This window comes from Megascapheus bottae, chromosome 18 (assembly GCF_031878675.1).
Source record: "Megascapheus bottae isolate mThoBot1 chromosome 18, mThoBot2.hap1, whole genome shotgun sequence".
NCBI lineage: Eukaryota > Metazoa > Chordata > Mammalia > Rodentia > Geomyidae > Megascapheus > Megascapheus bottae.
Window position 1 is genome coordinate 47543891 of NC_143526.1, and position 23760 is coordinate 47567650.

General features: G+C 56.4%; 1 protein-coding gene across 1 annotated transcript in view; it reads left to right on the forward strand.

Annotated features, from left to right (window-relative positions):
* The first annotated feature begins 8419 nt into the window (after positions 1-8419).
* Ntsr1 (neurotensin receptor 1) overlaps positions 8420-23760 on the forward strand; it is a 40743-nt gene continuing 25402 nt past the window's right edge. Inside the window, exon 1 of the mRNA XM_090352906.1 lies at positions 8420-9155. Coding sequence (XP_090209032.1) covers positions 8442-9155 — 714 coding nt within the window. The 5' untranslated portion in view covers positions 8420-8441. The remainder of the gene's footprint in view (positions 9156-23760) is intronic.

The window sequence follows — 23760 nt, forward strand, 5'->3', positions numbered from 1 at the left end:
GAGCCCCTCCAGGTGGAGCCTTCTGCGCGGTAGCCAGATATGGGAGACTTCCGGCACGCAGGGGCATGGCAGCTTTGCAAAATGCTGCCATTGCTGGTGCTGAAATGGGCCCCTGGACCAGGAGGGTGAACGTAGGGAAATCTAGGCTGACATGCACAGCCCTGGGTCCTCAGGCGAGGCCCGGACTCCAGAGGACGAGGTGAGATAGCCCAGGTCACCCAGCACCCACTGGGCCTGCTGGTCCTGTGGCTGCTGCAAGGCACAGACAGGGCAGCCCAGGAAGGAGCAAGCAACCCTCAGCCAGGAAGCATGCTCAGAGCCAGGGCGAGGATACCCCCCCCCCATGTCCAGGCTTCCGTGACAAAGGCCCAGCTGACTACCCACAAGGGATTGGCTCTGTCTCAGGGGGGCTGAAGACTGGTGTCAGCCATGTGGGTGGTCTGCCATCCCTCTGTGACTGGGCCAGGGTCACTGAAGGCTGGACACTGGGGCTTCCCTCAAGTTGGGCTGGGCCCTGCACCCCCTTTCACAGCTACAGAAGCCTGAGCTCCACGCCTGTGCTGGCTGCGTGAAAGAGACCACTGCCCTACTTGTTCTCCAGGGGTCTCTCCACCTAGGACACCAGACAGCATGACCCGTGCTCATGAACCATACCAGCCCATTCCAAGTCACTTGCAGAACGGCCTCCTGAAATGGGCACAGAATTCAGTCTGGTGGTTCATACCCTGGGTCCGGAGTGTCAAGCCGAGCCCTCCTTCCCTGACAGGGCCAGGCAGGAGAGCCGGGCAGGCAGCAGGACCGGCGGGTGAGCAGTGGTGCCCAGCTTCTGGATCCTGCAGCGGGTGGGTATGCAGATAGAGGATAAGAAGGACCAACCAGAGCCCAGGGGCCAGTGCCAGGGCTCAGTTCTTGGTCTGGAAAGCTCAGGAGGAGGCCAATTCCCGGCCCAACACCTGCATGTTATTTTTAGGAAAATTTTTACACTCAATTATCTGTGTTAACTCAACAGAACTCATCCTCTATAAAGAAAACAGAGCCAAAACTTGGCACATCTAGCACCCAGGGCAAGCCCGAGGCCAGGCTGAGCCAGGGGCCCGGGCAGAGGCCACCGGCTTTGGCCTGGGTGAGGCCCTGTGGACAAGCCTGCAAAGCAGCTGATGCTCTCTTGCTGCTGCCTAAGGCGGGCCTCGGGTGGCTTCATGGCTCCCCTCTGAGCCAGGAGGTGCTGGGGAGGAGGCCCAGGGCTCTTTCATAGTGCTTTGCCAATGAGCGACACCCAGCTGGTGCAGCCGTGGCTGAGAGCCTGGCCAAATCAGCTTGAGACCATTAAGGGCTCAGGTGACCAAAGTGACCTGGAAAGCTGGGGCTCCCTTTCCCTCCCAGAAGGGGTGGGGTAGGGGTTCTAGGAAGACCCAGACCAGTGGAGACCCCCACAATGAACGGAATGTGGGGCCTGGGCGGTTGGCATCAGAAAACAGTTACAGCCAGGAGGGAATCAGGGCTGACAGGATACAGGTGACTCTTTTAGAAGCTCCCATAATGCCCCTGGTGTTCTGGTGTTCCACCCCCCCCCCCCCCAGCACACCAAGGGAGGCCACAGATACAGTGCCATCTGTGAACCGGAAGTGGGCTTTCACAAGATACCCAGTCAGCCAGCACCTTGCCCTTGGACTTGCAGTCCAGAAGTGTGAAAATTAACATTGGTTGTTTACAAGCCACCTCGCCTCTGGCATCGTGTTTACCCCTGCCTTCTGGCAGCTTCTGTCTTGAGGTTCCTGCCACCATGAGCAGGGGCCACCAGTGGAGGCCCTGTGTGGGGGAGGGGCGATGCAGAGGAGGGAGTGGCCTCCTCCCTCCACACTCTGCCAGCCATAACTGAGGAAACGAGTTCAGCTGAGTGCCAGGGGGGAGGGGGGAGAGGACGGGGGTATGCAGCCCGTGGACCCTGGCTGGGCTGGCTGGTAGTGGCAACCGCCTGCTGTCTCTGAAGTGCCCCTGAGTTAAGGGGTGACAGAGCCCCAGGATGAGCGGGTCAGGGCCCAGGGCTTTCCCCCTCCCCTCCCGTTCATGTCTCTCAGGTGCTGTTGAAGTGCCTCAGGCTTTGAGATTCAAGCAAGAAGGACAAAGGAGGAAGCTTTTAAGATTTTATTTTTGGAACTCACATGGAGCTGCTAAAAAATGAACAGGCCTTTTCCTCTTTAAATATTTCCAGGCAGCGGGCACTCCTGTTTGCAGGTAAAGAAGTATGCGTGTTTGTGCAAACGTTGTCCCCAGAAAAGTCTGGGAGGATAAAGAAGCTGAACCAGGAGCAGGAGTGCAGGGGCAGAGGGGGAGGGCGAGGGAGGCGTCCTTGTTCTTGGGTCCTCGCTCAGCTCCGGGCCTCAGCTCGATCACCCAGAAGAGCACCAGAGCCACACATCCCAGCTCTCCAGACACCAGGGAGACTGATGTCACCCTTCCTGTCGTCAACCCCTGGGCTCCTGATGTCTGGAGTTCTCTGCTGCGGAGGGCTCGCTACCCAGGGTGGGCCAGACCTCTGCTGCCCCACATGTATCCTCTTCTCCCAGAGGGCAAGCCCCCAAAAGAAGTTCCCCCAACCCCAACGCCTTTTCCCGGGAGCCTGGGGATGGGGGCCTCCTCCCAGCATGCCTTGGGGCAGGCAAGGGGCAGGTTGGCTCCCTGGCCCCTGCCAGGGGACCTCAGTGTCACTTGAACAAGCTATTCTAGTCAGTGTCTGGGAAGGAGCTGGATTCCTGTAAGCGGGCCGTGGTTGTCATAGAAACGGGGTGGCCTCTACCTTCTGTCCTCCTGCCTGCTACTCCGGTGCGGTCCAGGAGCAGGTCCTCCGGGACCTGGCTCAGACCCACTCCTAGTCCAGGCCTGGGAGGGGCCTCCGCCCCGTTGCACTTCTCACCTCCTCCACAGGAGGGCCGTTCTCAGCCCCCTGCAGGTGTCCAGCAGCTGCAGCCACCTGGCCTCGCGGGCCTCTGTCCCTGTCCCTGGATGCCCTGGCCTTCCTGGCCTGAGAAGACAGAGCTAACCTCGAGGGATGCTTCCTGGGACGGAGCCAGGGCACTGCAGGCTGGGTAGAGCTGGGTAGACCCTGAGCCCGCTGGCCCGGGGGCCATCTGAAGTCCCATGCACAGCCAGGCTCTCCTGCCTGGCCTGGAGGGAGCTGTCTGAGGTCTGGTGCGCAGTCCCTCTTCACTCCACCCACTGAGGCACTCCTCACACTGCCCAGACCAGAATGAGGGGCTCTCACAGCTCAGAGACGCCCCCTGTGTGTCCAGCCACTGGAGACCCCCCTTCCCTGGAGACCAGCCTCAGACCCTGAGCATTCTCCCCACTCAGGCACAGTGCTCTCTGCAAAATGGGTTTCCAGCTCTGCTGAGGGGAGCAGGGTCTGAGGCAGGGTGCCTCGGGGGGTAGGGGGGGCGAGACCAGGGCAGGCTGCTCTGCCAACACACACCCCACAGCCCAGGAGCCAGTGCCCACAAGTCACGTGTCATACAGGACACAGGAGGGGGAGGTAGAGTCAGGAGAGGCACAATGCCCCCCCCACACACATATACACATATACGCTTCATCTGCAGGCCTGCAGAGTGGCCGGGAGGAAAATGACTCTCCAAGGGGACTTGCCTGCGCATGCCCGGGTGACCTGTTCACCAGAGCCCCTCTGGCCCTCAGGCAGAGAGGGCAGCGGTATGGTGAGGGTTAGAGCTCTGGGGAAGGGAGCCCTGGGGATTGGGCCCCGGGAGGTGAGGGAGGAGAGTCCTAGCAGGAGGATGGGCGGGGTGACCAGTGGGAGGAGTGAGGCAGGACTCGGGTGGAGGGGGAGGCCCCGTGCCTGGGACCCCACACACTGACTCCTCCTCAAGCCGGGACAGGACTTGCACCAGTGACCTGCTGCTGGAAACCAGGCGCACCCTGGTTCCAGAGTCCCGGTGGGGTCCCACTTCCTGGGGTCCCCTTACCCTGGCCTGCTGACCTGCCCACACCAAGAGGACGGGCTGGAGCACGAGGGGTCGCATCCGTCCACTCGCGCCTGCGGAGCTGGAGAGGACCCACATGCTCTGCCGGCCAGGTCCAGTCCTGGCAGCACTCAGCCAGCCTGGGGAGCGCCCCGGGAGGGGAGGCGCCCCGGGAGCAGGGCTGGCTGCTGGTGCTTCTCTGTGCGCTCGTGCCCCCTGAGCAGCACCCACTTTGCAGTAGTAAAGGCAGGCTCGGGACCTCCACACCATCCACCTTCCCCTGTGAGAAACCTGGCCACGGTCAGGACGTGGGCACCATGGACTCAAAGCCCCAGGGGAATAAAAGTCACTTGTGCTGAAGCCTGGTGGGCTTGAGCTCAGGGCTCTGCCATCCACCTGGAGATGTGAGCACAGCCAGGCACGGGGGGCGGGGGGGCTCCCCACACGCACATGTGTTGTTCTATTTTTACGATTCCTCCTTGGAAGGCAGTGGCTTCTGAGCATGTGCAACTGGGCTGAGCATGTTGTCGGGTGGAAAACCAGTCTCAAATGCATTTATGCCTCGTGGACAGTAAATACAGGCAGGGCCTCACCACGCTCAGCGTAGCCTGTAACTTCAGTGCTCCCGAGCTGACGCAGGAGGGTCTCAGATGCATGGTCAGACTCCGTACCTTCGTCAGAACCTAGCTCAAGGCACACGTGTGACGGGGGAAGGGGCCAGACAGGACGGGGAAGAAGGAGGAGAGGGGGGACTGGCCAGGAGGGGCTGGACAGTTAGCATGTTACTTGTGACCCCCATGAGAACTGTTTAAAGTTCAGGAAAAATCAAGTATGAAAGGACTCAGGATGTAGCTCAGTGGTACAGTACTTGACAAGCATGTACCATAGGAAGGAAGCAAATAAACAAGTACATAGATAGTTGCACTTTTAAAACACCGAATTTTAGGGTGCTTTGTTATGTAGCAGTAGGCATTATTGTGAACTTCTTTAATTAGATTGATTTGTTGCTTCTTCTTTTGCTCAAGGCTAGTGCTCTACCACTTGAACTGTAGCTCTACTTCCATCTTTCCTGTGATTAACTGGAGAGAACTTTCCTGCCTGGGACTGACTTCAAACCATGGCTCTCAGACCTCTGCCTCTGGAGTGGCTAGAGTTCCAGATGTGAGCCACCTGCAGCCAGCTTTGTGTTCCGTTTTCAGTGGTAAGAATCCTCCTTGTGCAGCAGCGGCCTGGGACCAGAGGAAAGAGGGCGCCATTACCTGAGGGCTGCTGTGGGGGGCTGGACGACATAGTGAGGGGCCCGAGTCCACCCTGCAGGGCTGAGCCACTGCCTGGGCGTCATCTCATCCTCTATGAGCGCCCTGAAATCTGCAGTGTTGCCAGCACGGGCCACCTAGGGTAAGTCCGCAAACCACGCAAGGCCCCATGGGTCAATAGTCTGCATCACCGAGGCCTTTGTGGCGGTGAGGACATGGCCTGTCCTACAGTGCAGAAAGTGGGGATCACAGAAAGCCATGGTTCACGCCTGCTGGGCCCAGGGATCACAGCCTCCGGTCAATGGCTCCGGGTGCTCGCTGTGCTCGGGGTCAAGGCATGGTCCCCACAGCGCTCCAGCAAGTGGGAGCTGCTCACAGTGAACGGGTGTGCCCAGAGCTCTGCCTCGTGTCGCCGAGCCAGGCTTCACTACATCAGTGTCACTGTGGAGGCAGGTGGGTCACCAGCAAATACATCTGCACCTGGCTTTAGCTTTCCTATGAGCTTGCTTCCTTCCTTCCTTCTTTTCTTCCTTCCTTCCTTCTCTCTCTCCCTCCCGCCTTCCCCTCTTTGTGTTCAAAGAAGCAGCTTTGAGCTGAGCCCGTGCTTCATGCCTTTCCCAGTGTCTTGGGAAGCTGAGAATATGAGAGGATAGCAACTCAAAGCCAGTCTGGCCAGAAAAACGTGAGACCCTTTTCAAACCCTACCTGAGTTCAGTGGCTGTCACCGCACACTGTGTGGGAGGCTGCGACCAGAGCCAGCTTGACAAGTCTGAGGGACTTCATTTCTGTGGTGCACACCGTGAGCTCTGAGAGGAGGGAAAACTTAAAACCGTAGACAGGTTTGAACCTCCGGAGGGTATCAGGCAGGAAGCAAGACGCTGTCCTAAAAATCAGAGCAAACCACGATGGGGGCTGTGGCTTGGTGGTATTGTGCGAGCCTCTTATATTTACACCAAAGAAGGAGAAGAGGAAGAGGGAAGAAGAAGAGGAAGAAAGGGAAGAGGAGGAGGAAAAGGAGAACTAGAAGAAGGAGGACGAGAGGCAGCTGTTGTTTAAGAGGTCTTAAATCTTGTGGTGGGTATATAGAGAGAAGAAGCAACTTCAGAGATTCTGCTCTGAGTCTTTCTGGCTCAGAGCAGGAAGAATCGTCTGACACAGCCCGGAGGTGTGGGCACCGGCACCCTCAGCCAGGCTTGTGCCCCTTTGTGCAGAGCAGGCACTCCGGGTGGCATTTTCCTAAATGGTTTTAAGCAAGTTCCTTGTCATAATATTTGTGCTAAGTTGCCATTTCTAATTTTTTTAAGCTCCTAGGTTTGCTGAGTGAGAAAGAAAGCTTTGGAAAGAAAGCTAGCTAGCTTAGTCAAAAGGTCAGGGGCTGGAAAACCAAACAATGGGCTTACACACCCAGCAAGAGAAATTTCTGATGTCTATCTGATGAGCAGCTGCTGGTTCTGACTGACAGAGGGACAGACACTAGTGGTCCTCGTGTGTGTGTGTGTGTGTGTGTGTGTGTGTGTGTGTGTATTGTTCTGATGGAAGTATACAGATGGAACCACTGGAGGTCAAGCCTGAGTTGATGTTGAACAAGGAGGACTTGACTTGGCCTGGTGAGATGCAGAGACTCAGGCACAGCCCCAACCGCTGGCTTACCTGGCAGGTGGTCTGGAATCCTGTGTGATGGTGGGGGGGTTCGAGCCTTGTTTCCTGCCCTGCAGGGTTAGAGCATGACCCAGCTTAGCACCTCTGCTCCTGCCCGCTGCTCTACACACCGCTCCGCGGAGCTGAGGCCTAAGGAGGCAGAGATGCTGCCATCTGCCTGCCTCGAGCCTGCAGTGCTGGCTTCTGGCGAAAGGACGGTGGCAGTTGTTCTGAAGCATTGATTTTTAGGTGCTGAGCCTCTCGAAGGAGAACGTCAGGAAAACCAGCAGCAGGCGAAGAACAGTCTGGGAGTGGACCAAGCTGGCCGTATCTCCTCACCGGCAAGTCAGGGCCAGCCTTCCTGCCTGGACTTCTTCCCTTCCCTCCTCAGCAGGAGATGCTCCTCTCTCATTTTCCCTGTCCCCAGCCCAGCCCCTGCACCCAGCTGGGACCACGGGGAGCTGGTCCCTGGGGCTGCCACGTCTGAGCTGTAACCTTGAACTCCTCAGGATCCCGTATAAGTGGCTGGGAAGAGGGGAATCCCAGGGGAAAGGACCGGGAGACTCCAGTGTGTGTGTGTGTGGGGGGGGGGGTCATGGGGTGCATCTGGGCCAAGCCAGAAATGGGCAGCAAAGCTGATTATTCTTGCTAGGACTCTGGCCAGGGGGAGGACGAGCGAAACACAAAGCTCTTCCAGCCCCCGCGAGGGGCAGGCCTCCCAGCTGGCTGTGGTGTTCGCTGGGGCCATGGCCTCCCCCAGCACACGCGAGCCGGCACCAAGAGTGACGGCAGCCACGAGGGGCCCCACACGACCCCCGGGGTGTGGGCCCAGGGCTTCCTGAGGCCAGCGTCTGGGGCGCAGGGTCCGTGACCCACCTGCTCTCCGCCTCCCCCACTCTGGACAGAGCAGTGCCAGGGCCCCTGGGTGCTGGGCGTCTGGCTCCCTGTCCCCGCGCCCGGGGCCAGCGGGGGCCTCCTCCCCCCAGCCGGGGATGGCGACTGGGGCAGCGCCGTTCTCCCTGGAGAAGTTGGGGAGCCCGTGGACCGGGGCCCGCGCTGCCCAGTCGGGTGCCTGAGAGAATCGACGCCCCGACACCCCGCGCTCCCCGCCGTCGGAGTCCGGGTTTCCTGGGGGCGCTCGCGCCGCCCCTCCTCCGCCACGCCCCCGCCGGGCGCCGCGCAGCGCCGGCTCCCGCTCGGTGGAGGCGCGGCGGGCGCGGCGGGCGCGGCGGGCGGGCGGCCGGGTGCGCTGAGGGCGCCCCGCGAAGCCCGAGCCCAGAGGGGCGCGGCCGCCGGGGTCGGGGAAGCGCAGTCCGCCGCCTCCCCGGGCGGGCGCGAGCCGGAGGGGCGGAGGGACGCGAGGACCGGCGGGGAGGGAGCGCGGGCGCGGGACCCGGAGGAGGCAGAGCCCGGGGAGGACGCGAGCGCAGCGCTCGGCGCAGCCAGCGCGGTCCGGGCTGGACCCGGCCGGACGACGCCCCCTGGCCCTCCAGCTTCGCCCTCGGGCACCTCGGGCGTGCGGTCCACGCTCACCTGTGCCCGCCGCGGGACAAAGCCGCCGACGCCGGCGCCCGCCATGCGCCTCAACAGCTCCGCGCCGGGCGCGCGGGGCGCCCAGCCTTTCCCGCAGCCCCCGCCGGGACTGGAGGCGGCACTCCTGGGCCCGGGCCTGGGGGGCGGAGGCAATGGCTCCAGCAACGCCTCGGAGCCCGCCCTGGCCGCGCCCAGCAGCGACCTGGACGTGAACACGGACATCTACTCCAAGGTGTTGGTGAGCGCCGTGTACCTGGCCCTCTTCGTGGTGGGCACCGTGGGCAACGCGGTGACGGCGTTCACCCTGGCGCGCAGGACGTCGCTGCGGAGCCTGCAGAGCACCGTGCACTACCACCTGGGCAGCCTGGCCCTGTCGGACCTGCTCATCCTGCTGCTGGCCATGCCCGTGGAGCTGTACAACTTCATCTGGGTGCACCACCCCTGGGCCTTCGGGGACGCCGGCTGCCGCGGCTACTACTTCCTGCGGGACGCCTGCACCTACGCCACGGCGCTCAACGTGGCCAGCCTGAGCGTGGAGCGCTACCTGGCCATCTGCCACCCCTTCAAGGCCAAGACCCTCATGTCCCACAGCCGCACCAAGAAGTTCATCAGCGCCATCTGGCTGGCCTCGGCGCTGCTGGCCTCCTCCATGCTCTTCACCATGGGCCAGCAGAACCGCAGCGCCGACGGCCAGCACCCCGGCGGCCTGGTGTGCACGCCCATCGTGGACACCGCCACAGTCAAGGTCGTCATCCAGGTGAGTGCCTTCCCAGCCGAAGGCCCTGGCACTGGGGCCTCCCAGTCCCCCAGGGGCCGAGCGCGTTCCTGTCCCACGCCCCAAAGTACTTTGCAGTGGGCTGTCCCTCCCCAGAGCTGGTGGCTGAGCGAGGTCACCCAGAAAGGCCATTCGTGGGGGTCCGGGAGCACGGGAGCTCCTGGGGGGGGCAGCTGTGTCCCTCGGGCCATGTGCAGCCTGCGTGTGCCCTTAAGGGCAGGCTTTCTGGCAGCTTCTCCACTTGTTCCCCCAAGGGCTGCAGCTCTGCCCTCGGCAGCAGGGCCCCCGCTGCCCCCTCCATGCAGGCTGCCCTGCTGACTGGGCGCCGATGCTGTCTTGGGCTGGCTAAGGGCCAGTTTCTTATCTGTGACGTGTGTGGACCATGACTTTGGCCTGTGAAGGGAGAAGAGGGGCTTGTGAGAGGTGATTGAGGGCTGGGGGGGTGTGCATGGGCTCCAGGAGCCTCCTCCACATTCCTGTGTGTGCTTCCAGGGCTCTCACTGCTCCCCTCCCCGGCCCCCCTCCCCGGGGCTGTCACTCTGTGTGTGTGTGTGGTGGGAGCACTGGGAGACTCTGAGGTGTCTGGACAAGGAGGTGGCCCCAGGGCCTCTGAGGGCTGGGAGCCCTCTGGGAGGGCTCAGTGCCAGAGACAGCGTCTCAGACCTGGGCCCACAGAAAAAGTTGGGGCAGAAATTACACTGGAGCCACATGTGGTAGTACATGCCTATAACCGCAGCTCTGGGGAGGTGGAGGCAGGAGGATGAAGAGTTTGAGGCCAGCTTGGGCCTCTTGAGACCCTGTCCCAAGAAAACCAAGAGAAGAGGGAAAGCGAGAGGGAGGGTGAAGGAAGGAGGGAAGAGAGAAGGGAGGTAGGAAGGAAGAGAGGCGTGAGGGAAGGAGGAAGGGGAGGAGAAGGAGGGAGGGGAGGGAAGAAACAATACCATGGCTGGCTAGCATCCAGGACCCGGCTGAGCGGCCATGGAGGGTTCAGGTTAGTAAAGACGGCAGAGAGTGTTTGTGGCAGGACCTCTGTGCTGTGTCATCTTGGAAGGACCATGGCAGCTGGCTGTCTCCCTCCTAGAGACATCACCCACAGCTTCCCAGCAGAATTCCGTGACCGATTCAGAGGTGTCACTCCTGGGAGACCAGGTAGGAGCTGGGGTGTGTCAGTCAGGCTCTAGGCTGTGACTGCGGCTCCTTTCTGGGGCGCCCTCCCCACCTGCAGTGTGCACACACAGTGCCACAGGTGTCTGTGCTGGGAGAGTTGAGCTCTGCTTCTCCCATACCAACCCCCATACATGGAAGCAAACAAGGCGCAGTGTGCAGTAAACACAGAGGGAAATTACCAATGCTGCATCCTTTGAGGCCTCATTTTCTTTTCCCCATGCTTCTGCCTTTGATCAGCTTTGCCTGGGGCTGGAGCCTCCCCGGCCCCTCCTCCCCCCCAGAACTGGAGGCATCTGCCAGTGCCTGCAGACTGGCAGCCCCTCTAAAAAACCCCACCCACTGGCTGTAAATCAGCAGGAAGTGAGGGGTGGACAGCTGTCCTCAGACCCCAGAAAACGCCCCCTCCCTCGGTCTCTTCTGCTGGCAGTCTGGGCCTGCAGACCTTTGTGATGTTGCCTCACCTCCCAAAGTGCCATTTGTCTCATTGCCAAGAGCTGTAGTCTGATGGGCTGTGTCCTGGTGGCTGTCCACTCAAGGATGCTCATTGAGCAAGGGCCCTGGGGTAAGCCATTCTGAGGAGAGGTGTCCCTAAACGCCCGGGGGTCCCTGGGTCCCCGCTCACCTCCTGGGTATCTTCTTGGAAGGACGAAGGCTGTACTCTTGGAGCGGCTGGTGGCGAGGACGTCTTCCAGGGCGGACAACTCTGCTCCAGCATGGCAGGGTCCACAGGTGACAGCTCTGTGTGCCCCACCCAGCTGCACCCCATCGCCAGATGAGAGCATCCTGTCCTGGGAGCTGGGGCTGGGAGCTGGATGTAGGCCGCAGGTTGTGCAAGGGCACAGGCCCTGCCCTCAGGCCCTGACATGACAGCACCTGATGGCCTCCTCCTGGGGCCAGTTCTGTGGACACATTTGGAAATCCTGAACAGTGGCCAGTAAAATGCCCTCTTTCTAAAGGAGGGCTTCTCCATTGTGAACATTCTCCACCACACCAGCTGCCTTCACACAGAGAGATGCTATCACACAGACTCGATCACGCAGAGACACCATCACACAGAGACTCCATCATACAGAGAGACTCCATCACACAGAGAGACTCCATCACACAGAGACTCCATCACACAGAGAGACTCCATCACACAGAGACTCCATCACACAGAGACTCCATCACACAGAGAGACTCCATCACACAGAGACTCCATCACACAGAGAGACTCCATCACACAGAGACTCCATCACACAGAGAGACTCCATCACACAGAGACTCCATCACATAGAGAGATTCCATCACACAGAGACTCCATCACACAGAGAGACTCCATCACACAGAGACTCCATCACACAGAGAGACTCCATCACACAGAGACTCCATCACACAGAGACTCCATCACACAGAGAGACTCCATCACACAGAGACTCCATCACACAGAGAGACTCCATCACACAGAGACTCCATCACACAGAGAGACTCCATCAAAGTCACGTGCAAACAAGGGCTTAAGAACGGCCAAGCAGCAGTGGTAACATTCCTGAGCAACTTAGAATCGTCACTGCAGAAGAGAGCGGGGCTGCTAGAGGGGCAGACACACAGGCACACAGACAGAGAAAAACATGCAACTCACACACACACACACACACACTCACAGGCACACAAATAAACACACACACAGAGGCAGGCTCGTATGTACACAGAGAAGCATACGCAGAAGCACGGTTCACATAGACATGTCCATACAGACCCAGACACACGCACAACACAGTGATATACAAAGACGTGTGCACACATAGGGGATAACACAACACACAGAAGCACTGTTCACATAGACTAATGTCCATACACACCGAGACACACGCACAACGCAGTGATATACAGAGACGTGTGCACACACATGGTGATAATACATCACACAGAAGTGTGCACACACACAGTGACAGACGTGCACGCAGATACCTTCACACACACACACACACACACAGTGACAGATGTGCACACAGATACCTTCACACACACACAGTGACAGACGTGCACACAGATACCTTCACACACACACAGTGACAGACGTGCACACAGATACCTTCACACACACACAGTGACAGACGTGCACACAGATACCTTCACACACACACAGTGACAGACGTGCACGCAGATACCTTCACACACACACAGTGACAGACGTGCACGCAGATACCTTCACACACACACACACACACACAGTGACAGATGTGCACACAGATACCTTCACACACACACAGTGATAGACGTGCACACAGATACCTTCACACACACACAGTGATAGACGTGCACACAGATACCTTCACACACACACAGTGACAGACGTGCACACAGATACCTTCACACACACACAGTGACAGACGTGCACACAGATACCTTCACACACACACACACACACACAGTGACAGATGTGCACACAGATACCTTCACACACACACAGTGATAGACGTGCACACAGATACCTTCACACACACACAGTGATAGACGTGCACACAGATACCTTCACACACACACAGTGACAGACGTGCACACAGATACCTTCACACACACACAGTGATAGACGTGCACACAGATACCTTCACACGCACACAGTGACAGACGTGCACACAGATACCTTCACACACACACACACACAGTGATAGACGTGCACACAGATACCTTCACACACACACAGTGACAGACGTGCACGCAGATACCTTCACACACACACAGTGACAGACGTGCACACAGATACCTTCACACACACACAGTGATAGACGTGCACGCAGATACCTTCACACACACACAGTGACAGACGTGCACACAGATACCTTCACACACACACACACACACAGTGATAGACGTGCACACAGATACCTTCACACACACACAGTGATAGACGTGCACACAGATACCTTCACACACACACAGTGACAGACGTGCACGCAGATACCTTCACACACACACAGTGATAGACGTGCACGCAGATACCTTCACACGCACACAGTGACAGACGTGCACGCAGATACCTGCATACACACACAGTGACAGACGTGCACGCAGATACCTTCACACACACACAGTGATAGACGTGCACACAGATACCTTCACACACACACAGTGACAGACGTGCACACAGATACCTTCACACACACACAGTGACAGACGTGCACACAGATACCTTCACACACACACACACACACACAGTGACAGATGTGCACACAGATACCTTCACACACACACAGTGATAGACGTGCACACAGATACCTTCACACACACACAGTGATAGACGTGCACACAGATACCTTCACACACACACAGTGACAGACGTGCACACAGATACCTTCACACACACACAGTGATAGACGTGCACACAGATACCTTCACACGCACACAGTGACAGACGTGCACACAGATACCTTCACACACACACACACACAGTGATAGACGTGCACACAGATACCTTCACACACACACAGTGACAGACGTGCACGCAGATACCTTCACACACACACAGTGACAGACGTGCACACAGATACCTTCACACACACACAGTGATAGACGTGCACGCAGATACCTTCACACACACACAGTGACAGACGTGCACACAGATACCTTCACACACACACACACACAGTGATAGACGTGCACACAGATACCTTCACACACACACAGTGACAGACGTGCACGCAGATACCTTCACACACACACAGTGATAGACGTGCACACAGATACCTTCACACACACACAGTGACAGACGTGCACGCAGATACCTTCACACACACACAGTGATAGACGTGCACACAGATACCTTCACACGCACACAGTGACAGACGTGCACGCAGATACCTTCACACACACACAGTGACAGACGTGCACGCAGATACCTTCACACACACACAGTGACAGACGTGCACACAGATACCTTCACACACACACAGTGATAGACGTGCACGCAGATACCTTCACACACACACAGTGACAGACGTGCACACAGATACCTTCACACACACACACACACAGTGATAGACGTGCACACAGATACCTTCACACACACACAGTGACAGACGTGCACGCAGATACCTTCACACACACACAGTGATAGACGTGCACACAGATACCTTCACACACACACAGTGACAGACGTGCACGCAGATACCTTCACACATACACAGTGATAGACGTGCACACAGATACCTTCACACGCACACAGTGACAGACGTGCACGCAGATACCTTCACACACACACAGTGACAGACGTGCACGCAGATACCTTCACACACACACAGTGACAGACGTGCACACAGATACCTTCACACACACACAGTGATAGACGTGCACGCAGATACCTTCACACACACACAGTGACAGACGTGCACACAGATACCTTCACACACACGCAGTGACAGACATGCACACAGATACCTGCATACACACAGACACACACACACACACACAGTGATAGACGTGCACGCAGCTGTCTGCATACACACGGTGACACACATTGCACAGGTACACACGGGTGGTGACACACCCGTTGCACACACTGTGCCTGACCGTGGTCTCCCGTGGCCTGCTGTCTCTGTAGGAGGACCACCTGACAGAAGGGGTTTGGGGGCGCCTGTCTGTTCACTCATCTTTTCTCTCAAGATCACAGAGCGTTTGTGCCTGCAGGGCTGTGGGACATGGGGTACAGAGGGTCGGGTGTCTAGCCAGACACCCAGAGCTGAGAGCCTCCCTCCCACGGGCAGTGCGGCGGGCAGGGTGCCCAGCAGGAACCCACCTGAGCTCCCGCCAGGGCTTCCTTCCTGCAGGACAGGCTGGGCTGCGTCCACAGGATTCCAGAGTGCTTTTCACCCCGGAAGCCCACATGCGCTGCTGGGGAGGGTGAGAGCAGCACACCACCGCCCTGGACCCCCGGTGGGCTGGAAAGCTAGACTGGACTGCGTTGTACCCTTGCCAGGCTCAGCCAGGCTGGAGCCAGAGGCCACGGGCTCCTCCGTTGCCATGTCATATGGCCACGCTCCCCCAAGAGACTCTGCTCTGGCCAGCCTCTGTCCTTGCAGTCCAAGCAGAGGCACCTCACTCTGACTCAGTGGCAGCTCTGGGCAGGGTGCAGGCTCCCTCCTAGGGGGAGGTGGTGCCCCAAGGCATTGCCCAGAGACCATGGCAGACTGATGGCAAAATGACTTGGCTCCAGACCCTTGAAGCAGACAGGGTCTGGAGGGAAAGGTGGCCGAGACTTGCTTCCACAGGAAGAAAATTGGTTCTAATGAGTCAGGCCATTGGTTACTTTCCCAGCGTGTCTGCCCTGTGCAGCCCGGGCCTGGTGGCACCCTCAGCAGGCAGCAGCTGCAGGCAGAGAGCCGGAAAGCAGGGCGTCTTTGACCTGTCCCCAAATGTGAGAACTGTGTCTGAATCCAAGGTGAGCAGATGGTGAGAGACGAGGGACAAAGCCTTCCAGCCAGGCAGGCCGGGGCTGAGCCAGCAGACCTGGCATAGGACAGAGGTCTCTGCACTGGTTTTCTGCAGTGTAGAGTGTTTTCAGTTAAAAAGCCACAAAACAAACCGGGCACTGTGGCTCATCTGTATTCCTGACTACTCAGGAGGCCACAGTCAGGAGGATCAAGACTTAAGGCCAGCATGAGCAGAGTTCGAGACCCTATCTCAAGTAACCAGAAGGCCAAGTATGCACTTACGGCATGAGCTACTCGAGAATCATCAATATGAGGACCGAAGCCCAGGCCCAAATCAGCCAAAATGTAAGAACTATCAGAAAAATAACAAAAGCTAAGAGGAGCTGGAGATGGGGTTCAGGGGGTAGGGTGCTTGCCTGGGAGGCAGAAGGTTATGAGTTTAAACTTCTGTACCAACCACTAAAAAAGTTAGAAAGAGTAAAGGAAATAAAATCAGAATTGGGAGTTACTGACTTGTCTATAACCCTAGTTACTCAGGAGGCTGCGATCTGAGGATGGAGGTGTGAAACCAACACAGGCAGGAAATTTCATGAGACTCTTACCTCCAATTAACCACCAAAAAAGCCAGAAGGGGAGCTATGGCTTCAAGTAGGGGAATACTAGCCTTGAGCAAAAAGAAAGCTCAAAAATAGTGCCTAGGCCCTGAGTTCAAATCTCAGGACGGACACAGAGAGGGAGGGGCAGGAAGGAATGAAGGAAGGAGGGAGAGAGGGAGGGGGAGGAGGAAGGGAAGAGGAAGAAAGAGAGAAAAAGATTATAGAAGAAGCGTGGGTTCATAAACAGAGACAATTCCAAGGAAACGGATGGCCTGCCCTGCCTGCCCTTCCCTGGCAGTGAGGAGTGTGGAAGCTCCCGAGGTGGGGGCCCTGGGGGCCAGACACAAGAGATGTCAACAGCCACAAGAAGGGACAGATGCTGTGACACTGCTCTTTCTTCCTGCCAAGAAACAGGAAGGCCAAGTGTGTGGTGTGTCAGCGGTCACGTAGTCCCGTCTCAGCCGGACTCAGGGGCTCATACCTGTAATCCTTGTTAGTTGGGAGGCAGAGACTGGCAAGACTGTGGTTTGAGACCAGCCCAGACACAAAGTTAATGAGACTCCATCTCAATTAATGAAAGTTTAGCCGGTGGCACAGTCTGTCATTCCAGCTACACAGGCACCACCAGTAGAAAGATGGCATCCAGGCTGGCCCCGCCCCGTCGGGCGTGGCGCACATGGTACCAATCGGAAGTTTGGAGTGAATGCAAGGCCTTAGTTCAAACTCTAGTGCTACCAGAAAGGAAGCCACGTGACCTAGAGGTGCCTGCGAAGACATTCGGGGAGGAATCCGGAAAGGAACTCACGGGAATGTGGATGGCGGAGCTGACCCGCTGGCGGTGGTGAAATTGGATATTGATTTGTTGTGCATGCGTGAAGAGCTTCGCGGGGTTTTTTTGTCATCTTGAAATGGTTGTACAAAGGGTCTGCTGTTCAGTATGTTAGTTTGTAAGTGCAGTGCGCCTTGGTTGATCTCTGCCCTTCCATCGTTCTGCTCCACCTCTCAGGTAGGGTGTAGACGTGTATTCTCACATCCAGAGGTGGAAGTGGAGAATTTCCAAGTTCAAAGCCATCCTGGGCTATTCAGACCCGACTCAAAAAGAGAAAGAAGGGGCCGGGAGTTTGGCCTTCTGGTACATTGCTTGCCTAGCATGCACAGAGGCCCGGGTTTGATACCTCAGTACCACATACATAGAAAAAGGCCAGAAGTGGTGCTGAGGCTCAAGTGGTAGAGCTCTAGCCTTGAGAAAGTCCAAGGACAGTGCTCAGGCCCTGAGCCCAAGCCCAGGACTGGCAAAAAAAAAAAAAGAGGGAGAAAGAAAAAATGCTGTGTATTAAGGACACTGACTTGGGCTTGTGAAGCCTGGCAGTCCCTGGCCAGCAGTTTGTCTGAGGATGTGGAGAGGCTGGCGGGACATGTTTCTGGAAGAGGCCCAAATGGAGGGCAGAGCCCTCTGCCATCCTGTGGCCCAGAGCTGGCCAGAGCTGGCCCTAGCTGGTGTGTGTCAAGGAGAGACATTCTAGAAAAGACAGAGGCACGGGACGGGAGGCAGACGGGGCCAGGGGGCAGATGGGGGCTGGGGGCCGGGGCCAGAGCTCTGGGAGGCTGGAAGCACTGCACAGGGAGACTGAGGCTGCACACTGAGCACTCATCAGCAGGCTGCCAGCTTGCAGGCCGCGCCCTCCGGGACAGCTCTGAACCGCTCTGAACTGCTCTGCTTGGAGGTTGGGAGGCGAGGCTCCATTCTCAGGGCCTTTGCACACCCCTGGGGGTTCAAAGGTGGCCTGGCTGAAAGGACCAACGTGGGCACAGTGGCCAGCGGCAGGGTGGCCACCTCACCCTCCCTCCTCTGCCACCTCACCCTCCCTCCTTCTCTGCCACCTCACCCTCCCTCCTCAACATCATTCACCCAGCACCTGTGGCGTGGTGTGCCACAAGGAGAACTAGTAACAAAACCTGTGCCACAGGAACAGACAGGCCAGGTAGGGTTAGGGTCTGGGGCATGCACGCACTCTCTGTCTCTGTCTCTGTCTGTCTTCTCTCTCTCTCTCTCTCTCTCTCTCTCTCTCTCTCTCTCTCTCTCTCTCTCTCTCTCTCTCTGTCTCTCGATCTCTCTCTCTCGATCTCTCTCCCTCCCTCCCTCCTCCCTGCCACCCCCCATTATTGGGGCTTGAACTCAGCCTCACAATCACCCTTTCAGCTGTTGTTGCTATTGTTTTTAATTTTTCTCAAGGCTAGCCCTCTACCCACTTGATCCATATTTCCACCTCTAGCCTTTTCTGGCTAATTGGAGCTAAGAATTTCATGTACTTTTCTGCCCAGGCTGGCTTTGAACCATGAGTCTCAGAGCTCAGCCTTCTGAGTAGCCTGGATTAAAAGTGTGAGCCAGCAGTGCCCGCTGCTGTGGGCTTCTGAGCAGAGTGGTCGTGTGATGTGTTTTGGGGCTCATTCCACTGCCTTTGGGGTTAGGAAGTTGTGTCCCTCTCTGCCTTGCCCCTGACAGGACACCAAGGCGAAGGCCTGGTGGGGGTGAGACAGAGCCTGACTGCCTGAGGCAGGGCCGAGGAGCAGAGCCTCCAGACAGGGCAGGGGCCAGGGCTGGTGTGTGTGGCAGGGGAGAGGGGACTGGAAGGGCTGGGGGCATGTGGGCATGCGGAACACCATGTGGTCACTTCCCCAGCATCCAGACTCCTTCCCCGGGCAGACACAATGCCAACCACAAGCCCAGCACAAAGAAGAACATGAAGAGGTAGGCAGAGCCCCATGGGTGGTGGATGTGGAGGTGTCACAGAGGCAGAGCCAGCTCCTCCTCCTGAGGACTGTGGGTGGGCAGACCCCTCTCCAGTGTGGGGGAGTTTACCAGACAGCGGCTCTGGCCAGAGACCCACAGACCTCAGGGGAAGCCGGACAGCCGATCCTCTGAGGAGCCGCTGTGAGTCTCACCTCCTTCACCACAAAGCGCGGCCGATCCAGACACCCAGGGCAGAGCATAATGGTAGAATTTCTGCCAAACTGCTGCCAGGATTGCGTCTGTGCATGCGCTCATGTGCTGGAGACGCGTCTCGCTGTGGGGACTGCCGGCCACCGGTGCCCTGCCGCCTTGGTTTCTCCAGCCAGCAGCAGTGCTCAGTATACAAGCGGAGCTCAGTATATAGACAGAGCTCAGTATAGAGACAGAACTCAATATACAGACGGAGCTCAGCATACAGACGGAGCTCAGCATACAGGCGGAGCTCAGCATACAGGTAGAGCTCAGCGTACAGGCAGAGCTCAGCATACAGATGGAACTCAGTATACAGACAGAGCTCAGCATACAGATGGAACTCAGTATACAGACGGAGCTCAGTATACAGATGAAACTCAGCATACAGGCAGAGCTCAGCATATAGGTGGAGCTCAGCATATAGGCAGAGCTCAGCATACAGGCAGAGCTCAGTATACAGACGGAGCTCAGTATACAGATGGAACTCAGCATACAGGCGGAGCTCAGCATACAGGTGGAGCTCAGCATATGGGCAGAGCTCAGCATATAGGCGGAGCTCAGCATACAAGTGGAGCTCAGCATACAGACAGAGCTCAGTATGCAGACAGAGCTCTCGTGCACTGCCAGGTGAGGGTAACACCCTCGTGGCCGCATTGTAGGTTGGATTCTGTCTGGTTCCCTTTGCTTGAATCTTCCACTCTCAGTGTTCCGTGGCTGGCACGGGCACATGCTGCCAGTGTGCGTCTCACCTTTGTCCTGCCACCACAAGTCCACATTCATGCCAAGGGAGTTTCCCTGCTGGGACCCGAGCCTCTTCCTCCAAGTGTGCAGCTGGCAGCCTAACGTCTGAGCAGGTGTTCTTTATCAAAAGAAGAAAGCACCATTCCATGCCTAGTTTGATGAAGGTCTTTATCCCAGTTTTTGTGCAGTCATCTCTGTGTCTATTCGCATGCTTGTGTGGGGTTTTGTTCCTGTGTCTGTTAATATGGTGAATTATACAGGGTACAATGCATGTGAACAATGTATATCAGATAAACCGTACCATACTGTCCATCTGAAGCACCTGTTCAGCAGCAGCCAACAGCATCATCCATCCATCGTCCATCTATCCATCCATCCACCCACCCACCCACCCACCCATCCAGCCAGCCACCTACCCACCCCCCACCCATCCATCCATCCATCCACTCACCCACCCATCCATCCATCCATCCATCCATCCATCCATCCATCCATCCATCCCAGAACCTCCTCACACCCAGGGCCCCTCCACCCCCTTCACCTCGAGCTCCCAGTCCAGCTGGCAGCCCTAGCAGCCCTTTGTTTCAGGACTCAGCTGCTCTAAGTGCCTCCCATGGGTGGGTTAAATTTTAATTAAATTTTAATGTGACGCCAGCCTTACTTTCCTGGAACAAGTCTCACTTGCTCATGAAGTAGCCTGACTTAATTTGCTAACTTCCATTGAGGATTTGCTCTGGTTTTCTTCCTTCCTTCTTTCCTTCCTACCTTCCTACCTTCCTTAAAATTTTATTATCAGGATAATGTAGAGAGGAGCTACAGTTACATTCGTAAGGTAGTGGGTACAATTACTTCTCTTTTTTTTGCCAGTCTTGGGCCTTGAGCTCAGGGCCTGAGCACTGTCCTTGGGTTTTCTCAAGGCTCGAGCTCTACCACTTGAGCCCCAGCACCACTTTCAGCTTTTTTCTATGTATGTGGTACCGAGGAATCAAACCCAGGTCTTCGGGCATGCTAGGCAAGCACTCTACCACTAGGTCAAACATTACTTCTTAAACAGTGTTACCCTCCCCATATTTTTCTCACACTCTCCCTCCCCCCGCCCCCTTGCTCTGGTTTCCCTCCATTTCTTGTGGTGAAAGCTTCCTCCCTCTTTTTCCTTCCCATCTTTCTTCCACTTTTGGTAGTTTTGAACTTGATGTCTTGCACTTGCTAGGCTGGCACTCTGCCGCTTCAATCAAGCCCTAATCCTTTTTCTTTCATTGTTTTTGAGTAGGGTCTTGCTTCTACACCTAGGTCGGCTGAAGTGGTGCCATGCAGCATTTTATTGGGTGAGATGAGGATTTCTCATAAATGTTTTACCCTTCTTGAGCTCCAACCACAATCCCTGTTTCTGTGCCTCAGGTAGCCGGGATTAGAGGCTGCAGCACAGCACATGGCCCGAGATGTTTCTTCTTTTAAATAATAAACAATTAATGCTAGGAATTACTTTAATGTCACCTCAAAACTTTTGAAATATCCTATGCTAGAAATACTTTCTTCTTCTGTTGAGATTCCTTTTTTAACTTTTGGATCATGTAGAAATATGTTTTATAATTTCCACACCTACAGATTTCCCAAACATCCTTTTATTATCTGTTTATTCTATTATGCTCCGAGAACATGCTTTCCCAGTGCCAGTTCTTCATTTTTGGTAGTGGTTGTTGGGGTTCGGGCTGCAGCCCTTGGTGACTACTAAGTACACACCGGACTGTGTGCTGTGCTCCCTGAGTTGTTCCATAAAGGTCAGTTTGCTCATCAGTGTTCAGTTGTTTCTAACATTTTTATTTTTGTTGTTGTTCTTTTTTTGCTTTGTTTTTTCTTCTCTCCTAAGAGCTCTTGTCTTATCCTTTAAGATTCTCTATAGTTACATAGTCAAAATATCTGTGCTCTTGCTTTTCTTTTTGTTTGAGATGGGGGTCCCAGTATGTTGCTCAGACTGGCTTTGAACTTTCAATCCTCTTGCCTCCCAGAGGCTGAGAGTACACGCATGCCCCGTCACTCCCAGCTGTCAGCCTGCGTTAATGTGCTGGGCCACTAGAATGGTGTATAATGATTCTTTCCTTTCGAGTGAATCTTGTTTTCCTGGTTCTTTGAATGGTGAGTAACTGGATTGCTTCCTAAGCATTTTCAATTTTGTTGTGGTATTTTGGGGTATGTCAAAATCCTTTGGAGAATGTTGGTGTTTTTCTTGTAGCAGGCAGTCTGCCCGGCGAGAGCTGCCACTTCTGATTTACCATCTGTTGGTGGCAGTTCCAACGTCAGTGCTGTTTTTAAGTCCTGGTCGGGCTGTTCTGCACTCCTCCAGGCACGCCTCCTTCGGCTGGGCTTGGACTCAGATCTTGGCGAGCCCTTTACTGTGGCTCTCTCCGAGGGGTCCAGCACGAGCCCGAGGGCACAGATGAGGGGGGGCTGTATGCAGACAGTCACGGCCCTTTCCATGCTCTCCTCTTGGGGTGCTGCCAGGAAGCCCATGTCCCCCGGGAACATTGGGTGGTGCAATCTGCACTTGTGCTGCTCTACTCCAGGCCCCCAGCACATCCTCCAGTGATGAGGTCTCATGAGGCTGGTGTGGCCCTGCCTCCCCCACTGCTGTGCCCACCGCTCCTCCCACCCCGGGGCCATCAGGTCCATCCCAGGGCCCACGCCTGTGCATTTGGGGTCTGCTCTGCCTGGTGGCTTCCTTTCCTCCTGGTGGGTCCCATTCTCCTGTTTCTTTGCCTATCTGGAAATGTTAACGTTCATTGGACAGTGCAGATGACACATTAAGGAGACGCTCAACTCAGCCTGGCCAGCTTCCTGGGAAAGCAGGCAGTTCAGCTACAGGCTGCAGGTCCTTTGCTTGATTTCAGGTTGCACTGAGCATCCTCTGGGGTGCCCTCTATGGATTTGGGGGCAATGATTGCTTCAGGCTTATTAGGACATAGGGGTGTGTGTGTGTGTGTGTGTGTGTGTGTGTGTGTGTGTGTGTGTGTGTGTGTGTGTGTGTGTGTGTGTGTGTGTGTAGGGCTTGGACTCAGATCCTGAGCACTGCACCTTTGCTTTTTTGTTCAATGCTGGAATTCTACCACTTGAATCACAGCTCCACTTCTGCCTTTTTGCTGGCTAACTTATCTCCAGATTAGTCTCGCAGACTTTCCCGACTGGTTTGGCTTCTGACTGTGAACCTCAGATTTCAGCCTCCTGGCTAGCTGTGATTACAAACCTGGGACCTCTTCCCGATTCCCTCTCTCCCTTCCCCCTCCTCTCCCCTGCCCACCTTGGGGCAAGGTCTTTACTGACTCCTGAAAGGCTTGGTATGTTCAGAGCCTCTCTCTCTTCCCGCTCTGGCAAATGCCAGGTGGCTTACTATAGGCCTTGCCCAGTCTCATGCCAGCCCAGGCGGGGCACCCGAGCACCGCAGGGCCTGCTCCCAGCCCCCTTAGCTTGGGTAGCAGAGTTCCATCCAGACCCCAGCATCTTACCCCTCGGGGAGGGAAATGTCACCAGGTCTCCAGGCTGCGGGCGCAGGGGGAGCCGCTGGCCCCGAGTCGGAAGGCCCGCTGAAGGCCGTGCAGGGCCCGAAGGAAAGTCCTCAGGACACTTTAAACACAGCCTGCTCTCACAAACATCAGAAGCAGATGAAGATAAAAGACTGGCTCCCAGTGTTATTAAAACAA